At 39.9% G+C, this 18,151-nt stretch overlaps 1 protein-coding gene across 6 annotated transcripts in view; it reads left to right on the forward strand.

Annotated features, from left to right (window-relative positions):
- REPS2 (RALBP1 associated Eps domain containing 2) overlaps positions 1-18,151 on the forward strand; it is a 261,912-nt gene that overhangs the window by 101,401 nt on the left and 142,360 nt on the right. For all 6 annotated transcript variants that reach the window (XM_036747200.1, XM_036747202.1, XM_036747205.1 and 3 more), the window contains exon 5: positions 14,348-14,445. In XM_036747200.1, the coding sequence (XP_036603095.1) occupies positions 14,348-14,445 (98 nt within the window). The remainder of the gene's footprint in view (positions 1-14,347; positions 14,446-18,151) is intronic.

An 18,151-nucleotide genomic window follows, 5' to 3' on the forward strand; every position in this document is an offset into this window, starting at 1 on the left:
CTCCTTTAAGGGTTGGAAGAGCCACTTGTTATGTTGTGTTATCTGCAATAAATGCCTTTACTTGATTTGGAGGCAGTCTGAGTGAGTTCTTTTGAGATGACCTTGCACTCCAACATTTTGGGGTGCCCTTAAACCTCAACAGTAGGTCTAGATGACCCCTTCCGATGCTGAGATTTTATAATTTAGTGATACAGAATGTAGAAAATTAAACACAAAGGAACATGATTCACGGCATATGTTATATTATAGATCTAAATTTTTTTAAAAAATTATTTTTATTATTTTTGGTGAATGTTAAAATGTAGTTAAATTTGGACCAGTGAATAGGATAATGATTCAGCAGATTGTGTTGTGTATTTGTCCTTTATTATCACAGAGGACCATGACATCAGGGAAATGATGACATGACTTGCAGTTGACTTTGATTTGATTGAGGGAGGGCTGTACAAGGTCACCAGCCTTACTTTCTCCTTCAGAGCCATCTGGGTCCAGTGGCCTGATATTTACCAGGAGGACTGGAGATGGCCCAGGATGCATTGATTACCTCTTTTGGTTATTTCCAATTTACCCTGTATATTTTATTGTTGTTGTTCAGTTGATTTAGTTGTGTCTGACTTTATGCGACCCCATTTGAGTTTTTCTTGGCAAAGACACTAGAATGGTTTGCCATTTTCTTCTCTGGCTCATTTTCCAGGTGAGGAAACTGAGGCAAACAGGATTAAGTGACTTGCTCAGGGTCATACAGCTAGTGTCTGAGGCCAGATTTGAAATGAGAAAAATGAGTCTCCCTGACTCCAGGCCTGGCACTCTAGATATGCTGTATATAGTTGTACATAATTGTTTGCATGTTGTGTTCCTGTTACATGTGAGTTTCTTGAGAGCAGGGACTCTTTTTTTTCTCCTTTCTTTGTATCCCTGACACTTAGCACAGTGTCTGGCACACAGTAGGAGTTTAATGAATGTTTGTTGACCACCAGATTTTAAAATTGCTTATATCATTAATATAAATATTTAACCACTGCAGTTTGGGACAAAGAATAATGTTGAGAATACCTCTCTTAATTCCCACTGCCATCTCTCTAGTGCAGGATCTCATTACTACCCACATCCTCATTATTAGCCACCTGGCTATTTTAGTAGCCTCTTAATGGGTCTTTTCTCCTCAGCTTCTCTAGTCCTCTAACCATAGCCTCTATAATCTTTCTTTTGAATATAAAACATTGATGGATGTTGCATTGGGAGGGTTTGATGACCAGCTGTAGTCTTCTCTGTCCTTTCCTCCCAGCTCTCTTTACCTCTGGGGATCTACTCAGCCACACCCAATGATAACAATAAGTACATTCTTTAGCCTAAGGGTAATATAAGGGCTTCTTATCTATAGGACTCCTCCTGCTCTATAGCTTAAAGGAGTTTATATTAAATAAAAAGTTGTAGGTATGATTACAATTCCTCCACAGCCCCCAGTTAGAAAAATCCTTATTATTCGGGTAGAGATTTGCCTCTCTGCTTTAATTTTAATTTGTTATCTCTTTATCTTTCTTAATCCAGATAATCAACAAAACAATCAATCAGGCTTTGATTTGTAGTTTGCCCCTACCAGTATAAATGCTCACAATAAAAATTGAACAGTCTCATGAGCTGGCTCCCATACCCCATGGTCCAGCTAACCTGGGTTATTCTTTTCCTTCTGAACACACCTTGTTCTGTGCAATCTTCATGGTTTTCTTCAGATCATTCTCTGTGCCTAGAATGTCTTCTGTCCTCCTCTTCACCTGTTTAATTCCTACCCATTCTTTAAACCCCAGTGTAAATGGTGCCTCCTCCATAGTCTTCCCCAATCTTATTTTTTTGTAATGACTTTTCCCTTATGACATCATAAACCATTTTGTTTTGCCCCCAGAATATTAATTATTTATGTCATACTGATGGGGTGCTTGGGTGCCTGTGCTTGGACCCCAGTTCCAAGATCATATCGAGTTCCAAAATCACATCTCTTTCTAGCCTCAAAACACTGTCCCTAGCAGTTTCTCTCCAGCCCAAGGACTGCATGCCCTAGCAAAATGTTTATCTCTCTTCCTGATACAGTGGCCAGCTGTACCTATAGAATTTATTAATTTGAACGCCCCGTGTACTGGCTGAACTGGCTGTGTGCTAGGTCACAACGATATTTACTATTCACTGACCTATCATATGCATGCTAGACCTAGACATATGTATTCTTCCTTACATTTATTTTGTCTAACAAGACATTGATGGGAGCAGCCTGAGTATTTCCCAGTTAGCCCTGATCGTTAGTTGATGTAGTGATGTTTCAGGCCTAAAAAAACACCTCCATGTAGCCCCTCCTTGGACTATTTCCTAGAGAACTCTGGGTAAAACACCTGAGTAGTAGATACTAAATGTGCATGTTCCTTTAAGAACTAACCACTCCTTAACCACTCCCAAATCCCACCCCAAAACAACTAATTAGCATATTTGGCATGTGTTTTATCACAGAATATCCTATATAAAATATACTTGTATCCCTTTTTAGGTTGCAGGTTCCCTAAGAACTCTTGCCCGCTGAAAAGCATAACAAATCTTTGCCACCTTGACTTAAAGAACGCTTGAGTCCGCAAATTCATTCTAGATGCCCTGACCCTCTCCAGTACTCAGGTCCTTGAGGGGTACCCCCCCAACAATGCTGTCTGGGAACTCTGGTCTTGGGGTTCCTGGGCTTTGTCTCACCCTCAACATTTCCTTTGTTCCCCCACTTCATTAGACTATACTTTTTACTTTATTAGAATGTGTAAGCTCCATTAGAACAGGTGCAGTGTCTTATCAGCACTTTATCTCCTTAGCATCAAGTATAGTGCTCAGTACACAGTGAGTATTTAATAAATCTTTGCTGAATTTTCATAAAAGCATTTTGCTGACAGAAGCTAGATGTTGGATTAGCCATACTGTCTATTTTAAATTCAGCTGGTCACGTTAATGGTAAAATGTCAGTTGCTGTTGGGGATGGTAGCATTTTGAATGGCCAGGCTATGTGTCCTTAACACTTCCTAAATTGTCCTTGGCATCTTTTCCTCTTGGGGGTTCTGGGTCCTGGTTTAAAATGTAACCAATTAGACTTATTTTAGAATTGGACATGTAAGATCTGCTTTTCTGCTGAGGCAGGATATGACCCAGTATCTGCAGGATCTGAAAAGGAGTGCTGACTTTCAGTGAAAAGGAAAAACATTAAACATTTATGCAAGATATGAAATAGAACATCCATGTCCATAACTTAGCTTTAGGTATCAGTAGTGATGTTCAAGTGGCAATTGCATTGTCTTGCAAAATTTACTGCTCGTTGATACGTGAAACTTAACATGCCAAAAACTCATCCTATTTCTTTCAATTAGTCACTCTTTCCCATCAATTATTTCATTAACTTTCTAGTCCCTTAGACTCATAAGATTTTTGTAATTTCCTCCTTGTTCTCTTCAGTCAGTATCATCACCAAATTCTGCTGAACATTTTTACAATTAATCAATCATTCAACAACTATTTAGTAAGCTGTGCACCAGGCACTTTTGCAGATGTGAAGGGTACAAGGCCAAAAATTAAATAGCCTCAGCCCTCCAGGTGCTTAAAGGTCTCTCAGATTTCCCCCCTTTCCATATTTAAGGCCACCATTCTGGTCTGGTCTCTCCCAGTCTATTAGCCACCTGGCTGGCCTGTCCGCATTTGGTCCTTCCTAGTCTCTCCTATACCTAGCTATGTGACAAAATGTGACTCTGGGAGGCTCTTGATTATAAGCAAAGAGTATTAGAGCTAGAGAGAACCTTAGAGATAATGACATTACGGGATCATAGATCCAGAGCCCTGAGGGATCTCAGGCCATTTAGACTGACCCTGTGGAAGGTACAGAAAATCATACAACTGTTCTGACTGGGTCCCCTACAGATTTATGTTACACAACCTCAACTGGATCCTCACTGTTGCTAGGCAATCCTATTATATCTTCCTTATCAGCTCACTATTCTACTCTCCACAGTGCCTCCTCTAAACCTTTTCTTCCCTCCTGAAACTTCCCATGAAGTTTTCCCCACTCAGCTGAGAACCTTGCCTCATATTTTACAGAAAAAAATTGAGGCCAATAAAGGTGAACTCCCTCTTCTCCTCTCTTCCTCATCTCCTCATCTCCAGATAGCCTCTTTTTGTAAAATAAGTTTCTGTTAATGTTTTTGGTTTTTTATATTATCATAGTTATCCCCATGATTCCTCCCCTTTTCAGAGAGCCCATCCCATATAATAAATATTTTTTAAAGAAAAAAAGAAGAAAAAAATCAACATAACCAGTCAAAACATTGAACAAGTCCAAAAACATGAGCAGCATGTAACACCACTCCGATGCTTTTTGCCACTCTCTTCCTTCATCTCTTGATCACATGTTGAAGTGGTCTCACTTCTTACCAAGGCTTATTACTATCTACTTATTCAAGCAAACCCATTCCATCACAACTCTTCCAGCTCATTGCCCCCTCTGTCATCCTCACCTTTTCACTTATTTTCAATTTCTCCCTGTCTATTGGCTTATTTCCTATTGCCTACAAACATACACATATCTCCTTTATCCTGAAAAACTGTCACTTGATTCTTTCATCCCTGCTAACTATTCTCTGATATCTCTGCTGCCATTTGTAGCTAAACAACTACTTGAAAAAGCCTTCTGCAATAGGTGCCTCCATTTTCTGTCAGCTTACCCTTTGTCTTCTTAACCCCTTACGATCTAGCTTCCAGACTTATCATTCCACCAAAATGGATCTCTCCAAAATTACAAACTACCCCTTAGTAGCCAAGTCCAATGGCCTTTTCTCAATCCTCATTCTTCTTGACCTATTGGCAGCTTTTGACATTGAAATTGTTGTTCACTCTTTCCTCCTAGATACTTTCTTCTCTTTCAGTTTTTGGGATGCTACACTCTCCTGTTTCTCCTCTTACCTATCTGAATTCTCCTTCTGTCTTCTTTGTTGATCTTCCTCCAGGTCATATCCTCAAACCATAGGTATCCCTCATGGTTCTGCCCTGGGCCCTCTTCTCTTCTCTCTCTGTACCATTTCATTTGGTGCATCAGCTGCCATGGATTTAGTTACCATCTCTATGCTGGTCATTCTCAAATCTCTCTTTCCTGCCCCAGTCTCGCTGCTGACCTCCAGTCTTGCTTCTTTCCCAATCCATCTGCCATTCATTGACCAAAGTAATTTTTCTAAAGCATAGGTTTGATCATGTCAAACACGAGCCACCTCCCCCCCCCCCCCTTAAACTCCAAGGCTTCTTATTTCCCCCGGGATCAAATACAAAATTCTCTGTTTGGCATTCAAAGCCTTTCATAAACTAGACCCCTCCTACCTTTCCAGTCTTCTTACACCTTACTCACCAACATGTACACTTTGATCCAGTGACACAACCCTCCTGGCTGTACTTCAGACATTTTCTCTGGTTGTCGTCCCCCATTCTTAGAACACTCACTTTCCTTTGCTGAACTACTGACCATCCCCACTAAATCACTTTAATCCCCACTAAATTCCCACCTTCTATAGGAAGCCTTCCCTAATTTAATTCTAGTGCTTCCCTCTGTTAATTATCTCCTATTTATCCTATATATAGCTTGCTTCTTATATATTTGTTTGCATGTTTTTCCCCATTAGATTGTAAGCTCCATGGGGGCAGGGACTATCTTTTGCCTCTTTTTGCATCCCTAGAGTTCAGCATAGTGCCTGGCATATATAGGCACGTAATAAATCTTAATTAATTGATTGATTAATTATAGATGAGGAAGCTGATGCCTAGAGAGATGATGTGACTTGCCTTGAAGGAAATAAAGAAAGTAGCTGAACTGGTATTTGAATCTAGGTCTTCTGATTCCAAAATCCTATGCTTTTCCCACTACTTTATGCTGTCTCTGTACTTATAAGTTCCATCTTATTACTCATTTTAGCTGAGCACAAGTTAACATAGACATCAGGGTTTTTATGGTTTTCCACATTTCTATTTAAAAAAAAATTTGCTGAATAAGAGGGAACCACTGAAAATTTTAAAGCATTGAAAGGACATAGAAATGAACCTTAGGATGATTATTTTGGCTGGAGGATGGGTAGGAGAGGGAACAGACTATAGGCAGGTAGACAAATTAGGATCTTACTGTAACATGCCAGATAAGAAGTGGTGAGAGTTTAGATGAGTGAAAAGAAAGAGACAGATAGATGTGAGAATTGATGAGGAAGTAAAATATATGAGATTTGGCAACTGATTTACTATGGTGAGAGAGAAGAATCAGGGATATCTCTGAGGTGATATATCTAGTGGCTGGGAGGATGCCCTCAATAGCCTTCTTTGCTAAAGATAAATTGTTTCAGCACTATCTTTTGCTGATATGTAGTACTGAAAAACTGCTTACAAACCTGTAAGCTCTGTCCTCCAACAGCAGATTCCAATATAGTCAAAGACTGGAGGGAAGACCATGATGGGGGCAGACTTCAAATCTGCAACATAACTGAGAGCAGTCACGTCACAGGGAGTGGTGAAACCGTATCTGCCAGCCACTCAACTGATGTCTTTTTTATTCTAGGAAGACAGCTAGCTCCCACCCAAAGTATTTGTTATGCTGTGGTATACCACAGTGTACAGAAATTCTAGGGGCTGGTCCATTCCTAATGTGTACTTCTTACACTTGAATATTCTTGCCAATAGATAGCCTTGATCAATCAACCAAGTGGTGACTGATTTCTTCCTTTGCAGGGCTCAAACCTGAAATGTGACGTAAATGTCTTATTGGATTGGCATAACTGATACAATATTTTTCTGGTCATTGAGGTTGGGAAAATGATGCTATGTGTCTGAGTATGCATAAGCACTTGTGCTCCCCAACTAGACTTTTGGGGTAGAAACCATATAATTTCTTTTGGAGCCCATCTCAGGAATGCCTTAAGAAAGTTTCAGTCTCCCCAGAAACCCTTAGATCTATATTCCTAAGAGTAAGGCAGAATCACATCACCCTCTGGGAGGTAAAAGTCAAGGCCTTGTGTACCTAACAGGGCTATGAGGGAATAAAAGCATTAGATACATTGAACATGGCCCTATAAGGACTTTTACCGATAACTAGACATTTTTAAAAAGCTTTAACCAGCGAAGGAACCAAGAAATTTGATGGAGTAGAGCCAGGAAATCATTGCTTCTGTGGAGAGGTCACATTAATAACTGGAAACAGTCTACCAAGAGAGCAGAGGTTTAATGAGGTTAACTCATTATTACTTCATCAACAGGCAGGTCTGAGTTAAATTGCAAAGACTGAAACAAAAGAGCAACTTAGGACAAATGATTTAAGGAAAAGCTATAAATAAGCAAAAAAAAACCTAAATAAACTTATTGACATCTTTTGTCTTTATATGAAATTTGTTTCCAGATATATCCTCCCCCCTGCCCTATCCAGACATCTGACTCCTGTAACAAAGAATAAAAAGGCAAAAGGAATAAAAGCAGTTCAGCGAAACTAGACAACATCAATTGAGTCTGACAGTATATACCATGTTCCATGTACGTGGTCTGCGCCTTGCCATCTACTCTTTCTCTATACCTTAAAAACTTCTGGATCTTTCCATTTATTCTGGAGTTAAACTCTCTTTTATGGGTTGTCTTCCCTAATTAGGATGTGAGTTCCTTGAGAGCAGAGGCTGTCTTGCTTTTTGTATTTATTTTCCCAGCACTTAGTACAGTGCACATAGTGAGTTCTAAATAAATATTTCCTTCCTCCCTCCCTCCTTCCCTCCCTCCCTCCCTCCCTCCCTCCCTCCCTCCTGTCCTTCCTTCCTTCCTTCCTTCCTTCCTTCCTTCCTTCCTTCCTTCCTTCCTTCCTTCCTTCCTTCTTCCGTCCTTCCTTCCTTCCTTCCTTCCTTCCTTCCTTCCTTCCTTCCTTCCTCTCTCTTTATGCTTTCTGAATTCAGCTTTTAAGCTCCAAAGTCCTTTATATCTCTGCTTGTTTCCTTGATATATCATTAGACCACCTGAGTGCACAGGGCTGATCTCCACATTTCTGGATCTTATTGTCTTGTCAGTACACCCCTCTATTCCCATTCAGTAACCTCCAGTGGCTCCCTATTACTCTAGGATCAAATACCAAATGCCCTGTTTGGCATTCAAGGTCCTTCATAACCTAGTCCTCTCTTATCTTTCTAGTCTTCTCACACCTTATTCTCCATCACTTTTTCTTCTATCCAAATACACTGGCCTCCTGGCTTTTCTATGAACAAAATATTCCATCTCTCAGCTCTGGGTGAATTTTAATTTCCTTACCATTTTCATTGTATCATTTCTGTAACTTAAGATCCTAGTGACTGGGAGTCAATATGGTACAATGAAAAGAATACTACAAGTGAAGTGAATGGACCTTCTGGATATGGCATCAGGGGACCGTAGCTCAAATCTTGCCTGTGTACGCTTGGGCAAGTCACTTAATTTCTCTGAGCCTCAGTTTCCTCACCTGTAAAGTGGGGGGTTTGAAGAGATGACCTCTAAGGTCCCTTCCAGCTCTAGATCCATAATCTAAGCCTCCATTTTGTCCCTGCCTCTGTCATAACGTAGTTGGGAGGATCAAATAACACTATGTGTGTGTAAAACATCTGTTTTCTATGAATGCAGCATTCTGCCCACCATTCATTTCCCCCCTGCCCAGGCTTTTCTCCATGCCTAGAATACTCTCTGTCCTCACCTGCCTACTTCTTGGAATTCCTAACTCCATTCAAGGCTCCTACTATTCAGTTACCCCTGAAGTTACTTGGTGTATGTATGTGGAGGTGGGTGTGTATACACCCCCACATAGACACACACAGAGACATATATACATATAATTTATTTATGTGTATATATATTGTAGCTCCCCTTCCCCCAGCAGAATCTAAGCTCCTTGAGGATAGGGGATTTTAAAAAAAAATTATTTTTGTATCTCCTAGATGCTGGGGTGCATCTATCTTGATCTTACTAGTTAGCTATGCAGCCTGTCATTGGTATTGCATTAGCTTCTTAAACCATGCCAGAAGCCTACAAGGTTAATGAAGCAAATTCATAACCAATTGTAGGCTGCATGGCTAAACATGATGATAATAATACTACCAGGCATTTACATAGTGCTTTAAAGTTTGCAGAGTATTTTGCATATATTATCTCATTTGATCTTTACAATAATCCTGTGAGGTGGGTGCTAGTATTATTCCCCATTGTATAGATGGGGAAACAGAGGCAAACAGACCTGAAGTGGCTTGTTCAGAGTCGTATTTGTTGTTGTTGTATTCAGTTGTTCAGTCACGTCTGACTCTTGGTGACCCCATGAACCACACACACACACACACACACACACACACACACACACACACAGCATACCAAGCCCTTCTGTTCTTCTCTGTCTCCCAGAGTTTGTCCAAGCTTGGTTCATAGATCTTACATTCAGATTTTACTACTGTCCATGGGGTTTTCTTGGCAAATATGCTGGAGTGGTTTGCCATTTCCTTCTCCACTGGATCACCTTTCGTCAGAACTCTGCAACCTGTTTGTCTTGGGTGGTTCTGCACGGCATAGCTCATGGCAAGCCCCTCTCCCACAACAAGGCAGTGAACTAGGATGGGTCAGGGTCATGTACAGCTAATGGTTGGTCTGAGGCAGGATTAGAAGTCAGATCCTCCAAATTCCAAATCTGGAATCCTCTATGCCAACTACCTTGCTAGACAGAGACAATTGACATGGACATCTAATATGGAAAGGACAATAGGCCATTCACATGCATTAGAATAGACAGCTCTGCTTTTACAGTGGAATGTTAGCATCGCTATACTTGCTTTTCCCTAGGAAAGACAGCAGTACTGTCTCTGATCGTAGCTTACGACTACCTAGAACTTTAAATTTTCCCAAAAGGCTTTGCTGTGGATTGACTATGCACTTATATTCTAATTTGTGTATTATAACCTTGTGTGGCTGTCAGTTAAGGAGTATTTATGAAGCACCTACTATGTTCCAGGCACTCTGCTCAGGGTGGTCCTTTACTGTCCTGGAGAATTCTTTGAGGACAGGGCCCTGTTTTTCCCTTTTGTCAGGACCCTGGCATACAGGAGGCACTCTGGAATCATTGAATTGCAGTGATAATAACAATAAATCATTCTTTAAGATTTTATTATGCTCTACTTAGAGTGATAAAACTAAAAAAACAAACAAACCAGTTTAGTAGAGACACATCTCGCACAGGGTTAGGTTCTAAAGTCAACATAGGGATCGGTATTAACCTTGTGATTTCTTTGATATAGGGAAGTCCAAGGAGGAAGCTTCTTCTGTCAATACAGGTGGGCAATTTAGAGTCATAGGGTATTACTTACTGCACCGGCAGCTTTGTGGGTTAACACTCTGGAGTGCAGCCTGAACCAGATTAAAATGTAATTGAGAAATTTTTAACAAAATAAATAAAAATACAGTAGAACTTATGTAATATTAATATGTGGTTTTCTAAGTCAACATATGGCCTGCAGGGATCCTCATGGATGATTTAGGGGCCCCCTGTTTCTATTTGAGTTTGACACCACTGGCCTAGATTCAGGGGTGGGGAACCTATGGCCTTAAGGTCCCTTCTAGGTCCTTGGATGCAGCCTTTTGACTGCATGCAAGTTTTATAAAACAAATCCTTTTATTAAGGGGATTTGGTCTGTGAAGTTTAGATTTAGTCAAAGGGCCACATTTGAGGACCTAGAGAGCACATGTGGTCTTGAGGCTGCAGGTTCCCCACCCTCTGCTGGAGCTATAAGAGATTAAGTGACTTGCCCAAGGCCATACAGCCAATAGTAGCAGAGTTACAACTTGAACCCTGGTCTTGTTCACTTTGAAGCTGGCTTTCTGTCCTCTGTGCCACAATGCTTTATATCATGAAAAACAAAAATCTTGTATAGTCAAAATCATCCTTTCTTTGAACCAGGCCTCCAAAGTCAACAGCCCCTGGAACATTGGAACAATGTAGGGAAGGGCAACCAGATCCATAAACTTTAGTATAAAGATTGGTTCTAAGGGCTAGGTTTGTGGGCTTGTGTATAAATGTGTCCTGGGCTCTGGCAGCTGATCCCTAGTACTCTCCCCCTTCTTCCTTCCCCCTTTCCTTTGCCCCTCAAAAGGGATCTGCTGTAGGGGAGCAAAATGACTTGGGGGCTGAAGAGCACACACATATTTCCCATCTCTTAATCTCCTGGGGCATGTGCCCATTGATTGAAATGGCAGCAGAATTGGGGAAATACTTAAATTGTTATTTTTCTGTTAACTGAAAATCTCTCCCTTTCCCCCACCCCCCATCTCCCTTTACTTCCTTTCTCCTCCCATCCATATGGGAAATAAATGGCAGTCTCCTGTGACTCCACCTTATACAAAATGTTCTTTGTTGACCTATGCCCATTCAAAACTCCCTTCTGTTAATATATCGATTTCCCTTTTAATAGTGTGATAGTCAAAGTTAAGTTAAATGTTTAAATTCCAGAAGAGAGGTGAGATCGCTTATGCGTGGCTCTTTAATTTGCTCCTTGTTTAGTTCCAGACCGTTTTACCAGACCGTCTAAATGCAAGATCTTTTAGTGATCTTCCCCATCCCATCCCTTTCACTTCATGCAATACTTTGTTTTGTATTTCTCTAATGCAGTTGCCAGGAGGCAGCTAGGATGGTTCAGTGGATTGAGCACTGGTCCTGGAGTCAGGAAGACCTGAGTTAGGGTTAGGTCTTAGACATGTACTAGCTGGGTGACCCTGGACAAGTCACTTAACCGCTGTTTTGCCTTAATCTACTGGAGAAGGAAATGATAAACCACTGTAGCATCTTTACCAAGAACCCCACAGACAGTATCCATGACTGAACGACAATAACAAACATAGTTGCCATGTATGATTGTGTAGTACAGTTATCAGAGTTTGTTTCTTATTTGCCTGCAAGATCGTAAGATCCATGAGGTCCAGTATTATGTCTTACCCAAACTTTGTCCTTCTTTTAGAACCTGGCACAATGTCCTTCCCGTAATAAATGTTTAGCAAGTAATTATCGAACCAAATTCAAGGAAATTAACATGGATAGTTTTTTGTTGTTGTTCAGGCATGTTGGACTCTTTGTGACCCTAGTTGGGGTTTTCTTGGCAAATAGACTGCAGTGATTTGCCATTTCCTTCTCTCCAGCTCATTTTACAGATGTGGAAACTGAGGTAAACAGTGTGAAGTGACTTGCCCAGGGTCACACAGCTAGCAAGTGTCTGAGGCCAGATTGGAACTCAGGAAGATGAGTCTTCCTGATTCCCAGCCCAGGGCTCTATCCACTGCACCACCTTAATCAGTGCTTAGTAAATGCCTTTTCATTCATTCATTGCAAGATGGAATTTCCTTATATTGGATTCACTTCATAGTGAAAAGTATCATAGCTAAGTTCCAATTTACTGTAGTTGTTTTCAGGGCTGTATTTTGGTGTTCAGCTGCTGTTTTGAAATGAGTGGTTTAGAAGCCACTACTGTTCATAAAGAACACATAGACTGAGTATTTTTAAACTTCTGGGGTTTTAAAATATTTGGATTTTGACTTCTGTATGCCTCAGTACCTCATCCAGTTTTTACACTTAGAAGCTCAGTTAGTGACTTATCGGGGATCAGCTCCAAGTTTTTTTTTTGTTTTATTAAGTTTTTTAAATGAAGAATTTTGTTGTAGAGGTGGCATCATTTGCCTGGAGGAAAGTAAAAAGTGAAAACTGCATATGTGAAATGGACCCAGTGTTTGTGTACAGCTCCTGATGATCTGGTTGAGTTCTTTCTTATTAAAACAAAGAACGCTGCCATGGCCTCAAGAAAACAAACTTCTGCCTAGTATCTCATATTTATATGTATAGCAGTTGGGAGAAATTCCCATCACTTGTTTTATCCTCTCAAAAACTTCAAATATTCACCTAGGAAAACAGAATGCTTTCAGTTTAGAGAATGGTTTTTCTTTTGTGTTTGAGATGTTGCCCCTGTTTTTTGTATGCTCCCTGACTTCAATGACAGCAGAGATCTTGGCAAGATCGTTGTTTAGAATGAACCAGAGGAAAGTACAAAGTAATTGCGACGTTTTGGAACTATTTTCTTAATTGGTTAAACAAAGCAAAATCAATTTGAAGTGGAGGTTATGGGGTAAAAAATAACAGTGCACATGTAAACGTAAACACTTGTAAAGCATGTAAACACATGTAAAACAGCAACGCACATGTAGAACACATTTTAAAATCCCTTAAGGTAGGGCTGAAATAAGATTGAAAACATTTGTGTTTTTTGATACTTTTTAATCTTATAATTTTTTATCTTATGGAGAAATATATGATGTACATACACCTGTAAATGTAAATGTAGAGAATGTGAGGGAGAGTGAAGAGAGAGGGAGACAGGGAGAACGAGGAGGAGGGAGGGAGGAAGAGAGAGAGAGATGAATGGAGGGAGAGAGAGAAGGGGTGAAAGAGAGATGGAGAGGGGGAGAAAGAGTGAGAAGGGGAGAGAGAGAGAAAAAGGGAGGGAAGGAGGGAGAGGGAGAGATAGAGGGAGATGGAGAGAGGGAAAGGGAAGGAGGGAGGGAGGGAAGGAGGGGGAGAGAGAGAGAGAGAGAGAGAGAGAGAGAGAGAGAGAGAGAGAGAGAGAGAGAGGGAACGAGAATGTCATCCTAAGTTTAACTTAAGAACTGAATGCAACTGATCCAACAGCCTCAACTTCACTAGAAGCAGGAACTACAGGTATGTATTACCACACCTCGTCATTTTTTATTTTATGTTAGTGGAATAGAGGAATTATTAACTTCATTGTAATTAAAGTCCAGGTAAACATTCATTCCTATAATTTTTAAAGAGTACATTTTAGGGGGAGGGAACAGGCATTTAGACAATTGAATGTTGGTAGAATTCATTGTTTGGAGCATAAGCAATCTCTTGGGTCTCCATCCTCAAAGTGTACTTTTATTTTTCATTCTGTAGAACATACTTTTGACCTTAATATGATATAAATTGCTCGGTCCTAATCAAGTTTTTAACATTTTTATTCTGTTAAACTTTACCCCAACTCAATTTCTTCAGTCTTAAACATGCAATCTAAGCAATAGTTTTCCTTATAAAGTACTGTGTGCTGAGAAAATCATTTTTGATCAGTTAAAATTTTAATTATGTAACTTTTGGGGCATAATGTGAGATTGTGTGTACCATCTCATTTATAGGAAAGTATATAAAGTATATAAATCACCTCAGTTTACGTGTGCCAAAATTAATCATTCTTATGTTGAGTCTCTGACACCATCTTGGTTTTTCTGATTCTTTCAGCTCCTTATGAAGCTAGACAACTTGCCCTCCAACAGGAGGGACCCACATCAGGAAGCCACGGACCCAAGCCTGCACGACGGCAGACTTCTCTTATTCGGGTAATAAATGTTATATAGTGTGATCCTCATCATAATTTTGACTCATTTATGTAAGTGTTTTCTTCACAACAGCCCTTGGAGGTAGTTAGTAGGTTATTCTTGTTTTATGAACAAGGAAGCAGGTTAACGTTGCTCGAGGTCACATGACTCAGGTCAGTGTCAAGGTCAGTGTCAGAGGGAAATGGGTCAGAGTTCTGGCTCCTAGTCTATTGATTTCTCCATTATAGCCTGGATTGTAAAATTGAGAAAAGAAGAAAGCAATTAACCTCTAGGATGCAGAACAGTGACTTTTTAGCTAAATCTTGGCAAATTATTGCAGAGAAGACATGAGATTGAGCCCTTGACTCTCCTTGAACTTCAGCCTGCTGTGTAACTAGTTAATCTTTACTTGTTCCTTTGTTTCCCTTATAAATGTCCCTATGCCTATTTAGTACATACACTCTTCAGTTTTCATTCTATTGTTTCACTCTAGCTAAGCTGGACTCCCAACAATGCCAGGCTCTTTCCTGGCTCCAAGCCCATACTTAAGCCATTTTCCTTGTTGAGAATGCCCTTCTTCTACTTTGCCTGTCTAATGCCTATCAATCATTCTTGGCTCAGACCCAGTCACTTTTCTCCCATGAATCCTTCTCTCACCCCTCCAGCCTACATGTATTTCCTTTAGCACTTTGCAACATATAAAAAATTCAAGAGACATAGTTTCTGAGTAATTAATAATTTTATTAATAATAATAATAAAGGGGTCAATGGCACTCGAATGCCAAAGACCTCTCATGGAACCCACTGCTTATATACCCTTGGAAGAATGGGTGTTCCTGAAGATGACAGCTGATTCACAGATAACATACACCAGGCACCGGAGTTTTCAGATGCCAGCCTCTGACAGGTTCACTCTTGATCTGGTCAGACAGGCAGAAACTTTTGAAGGGGTTAATAATCAGCTTTATTCTAGTCTAGTCCTCTCAAAAGGGTTGCTGATAATGGGAGAACTAATTCCTACAGCATTTCCTAACAGCTCTTCTCACAGGGTCTGGTGAGAAGGGGGGGCAACTACCCCTATGTCTCGATGGAGTCAGTCGAGACAAGCACAGCTTGTGTTCACTCCCTTAAATCCCCTCAAGCCTCAATGGGCGCTGGTTGAAGCAGATACATCCATTTTTCTATGCATTACCCATGGTTTCCCCATGGGTTCCCCCATATCTCATGGTGCAGTCTCAGTAGGACTGCCTATCACTATGATTCTAGGAATTACTATCTAGGATGGTTGGGGCTATTCCGGGAGTTATTATCCAACACCTGGAAACTAGACATTGCCATGGTCACGGATCCTGAGAAACTGAACTCTAAAAAGGATAATAAAATCCTTCTTACTTAGAGCAATCCACTCTGGTTAATAATTAATGAGAAGAATGAATATTATAATGAGAGATGGGTTTATTGCAATGAGGGACTAGGTGATGTGACTTTGATCACTTAGTCTTGGAGGAAGAGACTGGACTACCTGCCTAGGGCAGTCTGGACAAAATGGGGTTTACCTCTACTCAGGCCTGACTGACTAAAACACAGTAGGTCAGATTTCACTGTACTAGAATCTCTTCGTAAGGTTTTTCTAGGACATCACCAGTTGTCTTGATATTTTTTGTCTTATTGTAGGGCTTTGATGACCCTGCAGTAGAGCTGATGACTTTGCTTAGCTCTGCTTCCCTTACATCCAATTCATGAACAAATCAGGACATCACCCACTTGATGTCATTGGTCTTTTTCTCTCCTCAATAAATTCTAGTGGCTTTCGGTTACATCCAGGATCAAAAATAAAGTGCTCTGGCAGTTAAAATCCATCACAAACATGGCCCTGTCCTACCTTTTCAGTCTTATTGCATATAACTCCCTTCCATACATACTGTGGTCCAGCTAAACAGATCTGACTGTTCCCAGAACCTGGAATATACTCCTTCCTCACCCTGTTTCTTAGAATCCCCTGTTTCCTTCAATGCTCAAGCATTTCCTTCTACACAAACCTTTGCTGATCCTTTCAGTTGCTAGTGTAATCCCCTTATTTACATATGTACATACTGTATCTCCTGACTATAAGCTTGCCAAGAACAGGGACACTTTCACTTTTGTCTTTTTACCCTCAGCTTGAAGCATCATGCCTGACCAAGTATGTACTTGTTGATTGATTGTTTCTCATTATTCCTCTCCGTGAACATTATATTCAAGTCAAACTGACCTACTTGTGGTTCCTTGAACTTGGCTTTCTATCTCCCATCTCTGTCCTTTTCTGCAGGCTTTCAGTTCCACTCTATCCTCCCCTTCACCTCTTAGAACTCTTAGCTTCCTTCATGACTCTGTTCATTCCTTTTTTTTTTCTAAATTCAATTTTATTTTATTTGCAGGTCTGCATTCTCTTCCTTCACCCCTGCCTCCTCCAATTGAGAAAGCAAGAAAAATAAAACCCCTTGCAAACATAAATAGCCAAGCAAAGCAAATTCCTGCCTTGGTCATATCCAAAAAATAAAAAGCCACAGTCTGTGCTCTGAGTCCTTCACTTTTCTTACCGTCTTAAAACAGCCTAGATCTCCTGTTTTATCATGAGTCTTCTGGAATTGTGGTTGGTCATTGTGTTGATTAGAATTCACAAGTCTTTCAAAGTTATTTGTCTTTTATAATATTATTGTTATCATATAAATAATTCTTTTGGTTCTGTTCACTTCACTTTGCATCAGTTCATATGAGTCTTTCTAGGTTTCTCTGAAACCATCCCCTTCATCATTTCTTACAGCACAATAGTATTCTATTGTATTTGTATACCATAATTTGTTTAGCCATTACCCAATTGATGGACATCGCATCAGTTTCCCTTTCTTTATGACCACAAAAACACTGCTGTAAGTATTTATGTATATGTGGATCATTTTTCTCTTTCTTTGATCTCTTTGAGGTATCAGTGGTGGTATCACTAGGTATGCAGTTTAATACTTTTTGGACATAATTCCAAATTACTTTCCAGAATGACTAGGCCACTGTATAGTTCTACCAACAATGTATTCATGTACCTGTTTTCCCAGCATTTGTCATTTTCCATTTTTTGTCAACTTTGCCAATCTGATGGGTGTGTAACAACCTAAAAGTTGTTTTAATTTCCATTTCTCTAATTATTAGTGATTTAGACCTTTTTTTTTCAAATGACTCTTGAGAATTCTTTTAAAAAACTTCCTGTTTATATCCTTTGACCACTTACCAATTGGGGCATGAAACAGTTCAGATATCACTTAAAAACAAAACAAAACAAAATGCTTTCCTGATCCCTCTATTCATTAGTGTACTCTTGATCCTTAAATTATATTATATTTACTTACATTTTTACATGGAACATACAATATCTTAAAAGTAAAAATCCTTGAGGGCGAGGCCTGGTTTTTTAATTTTTGTCTTTGTAGTCTTAGTACTTAGCACAGTGCTTGGCATATTGTAGGTACTTAATAATTGCTAGTTGAATTGGTTAATCTATAATCTCACCAAAGTCGGCATGTTTTCCACCAGTGGCACCCATCCATGTCTTATTCTGAGTGATTCTTGTCTGTCTCTTAGTGCACTTGAGGCCTTCTAATAGATCTTTTTATATTTTGTGTATATGGTTCATTTCTTCTGGTCAAGTATCAACTTGTTGATCATCGATTCAGTATTTCACACCTAACACTGACAA

Source organism: Trichosurus vulpecula, chromosome 2, assembly GCF_011100635.1.
Source record: "Trichosurus vulpecula isolate mTriVul1 chromosome 2, mTriVul1.pri, whole genome shotgun sequence".
Lineage (NCBI taxonomy): Eukaryota > Metazoa > Chordata > Mammalia > Diprotodontia > Phalangeridae > Trichosurus > Trichosurus vulpecula.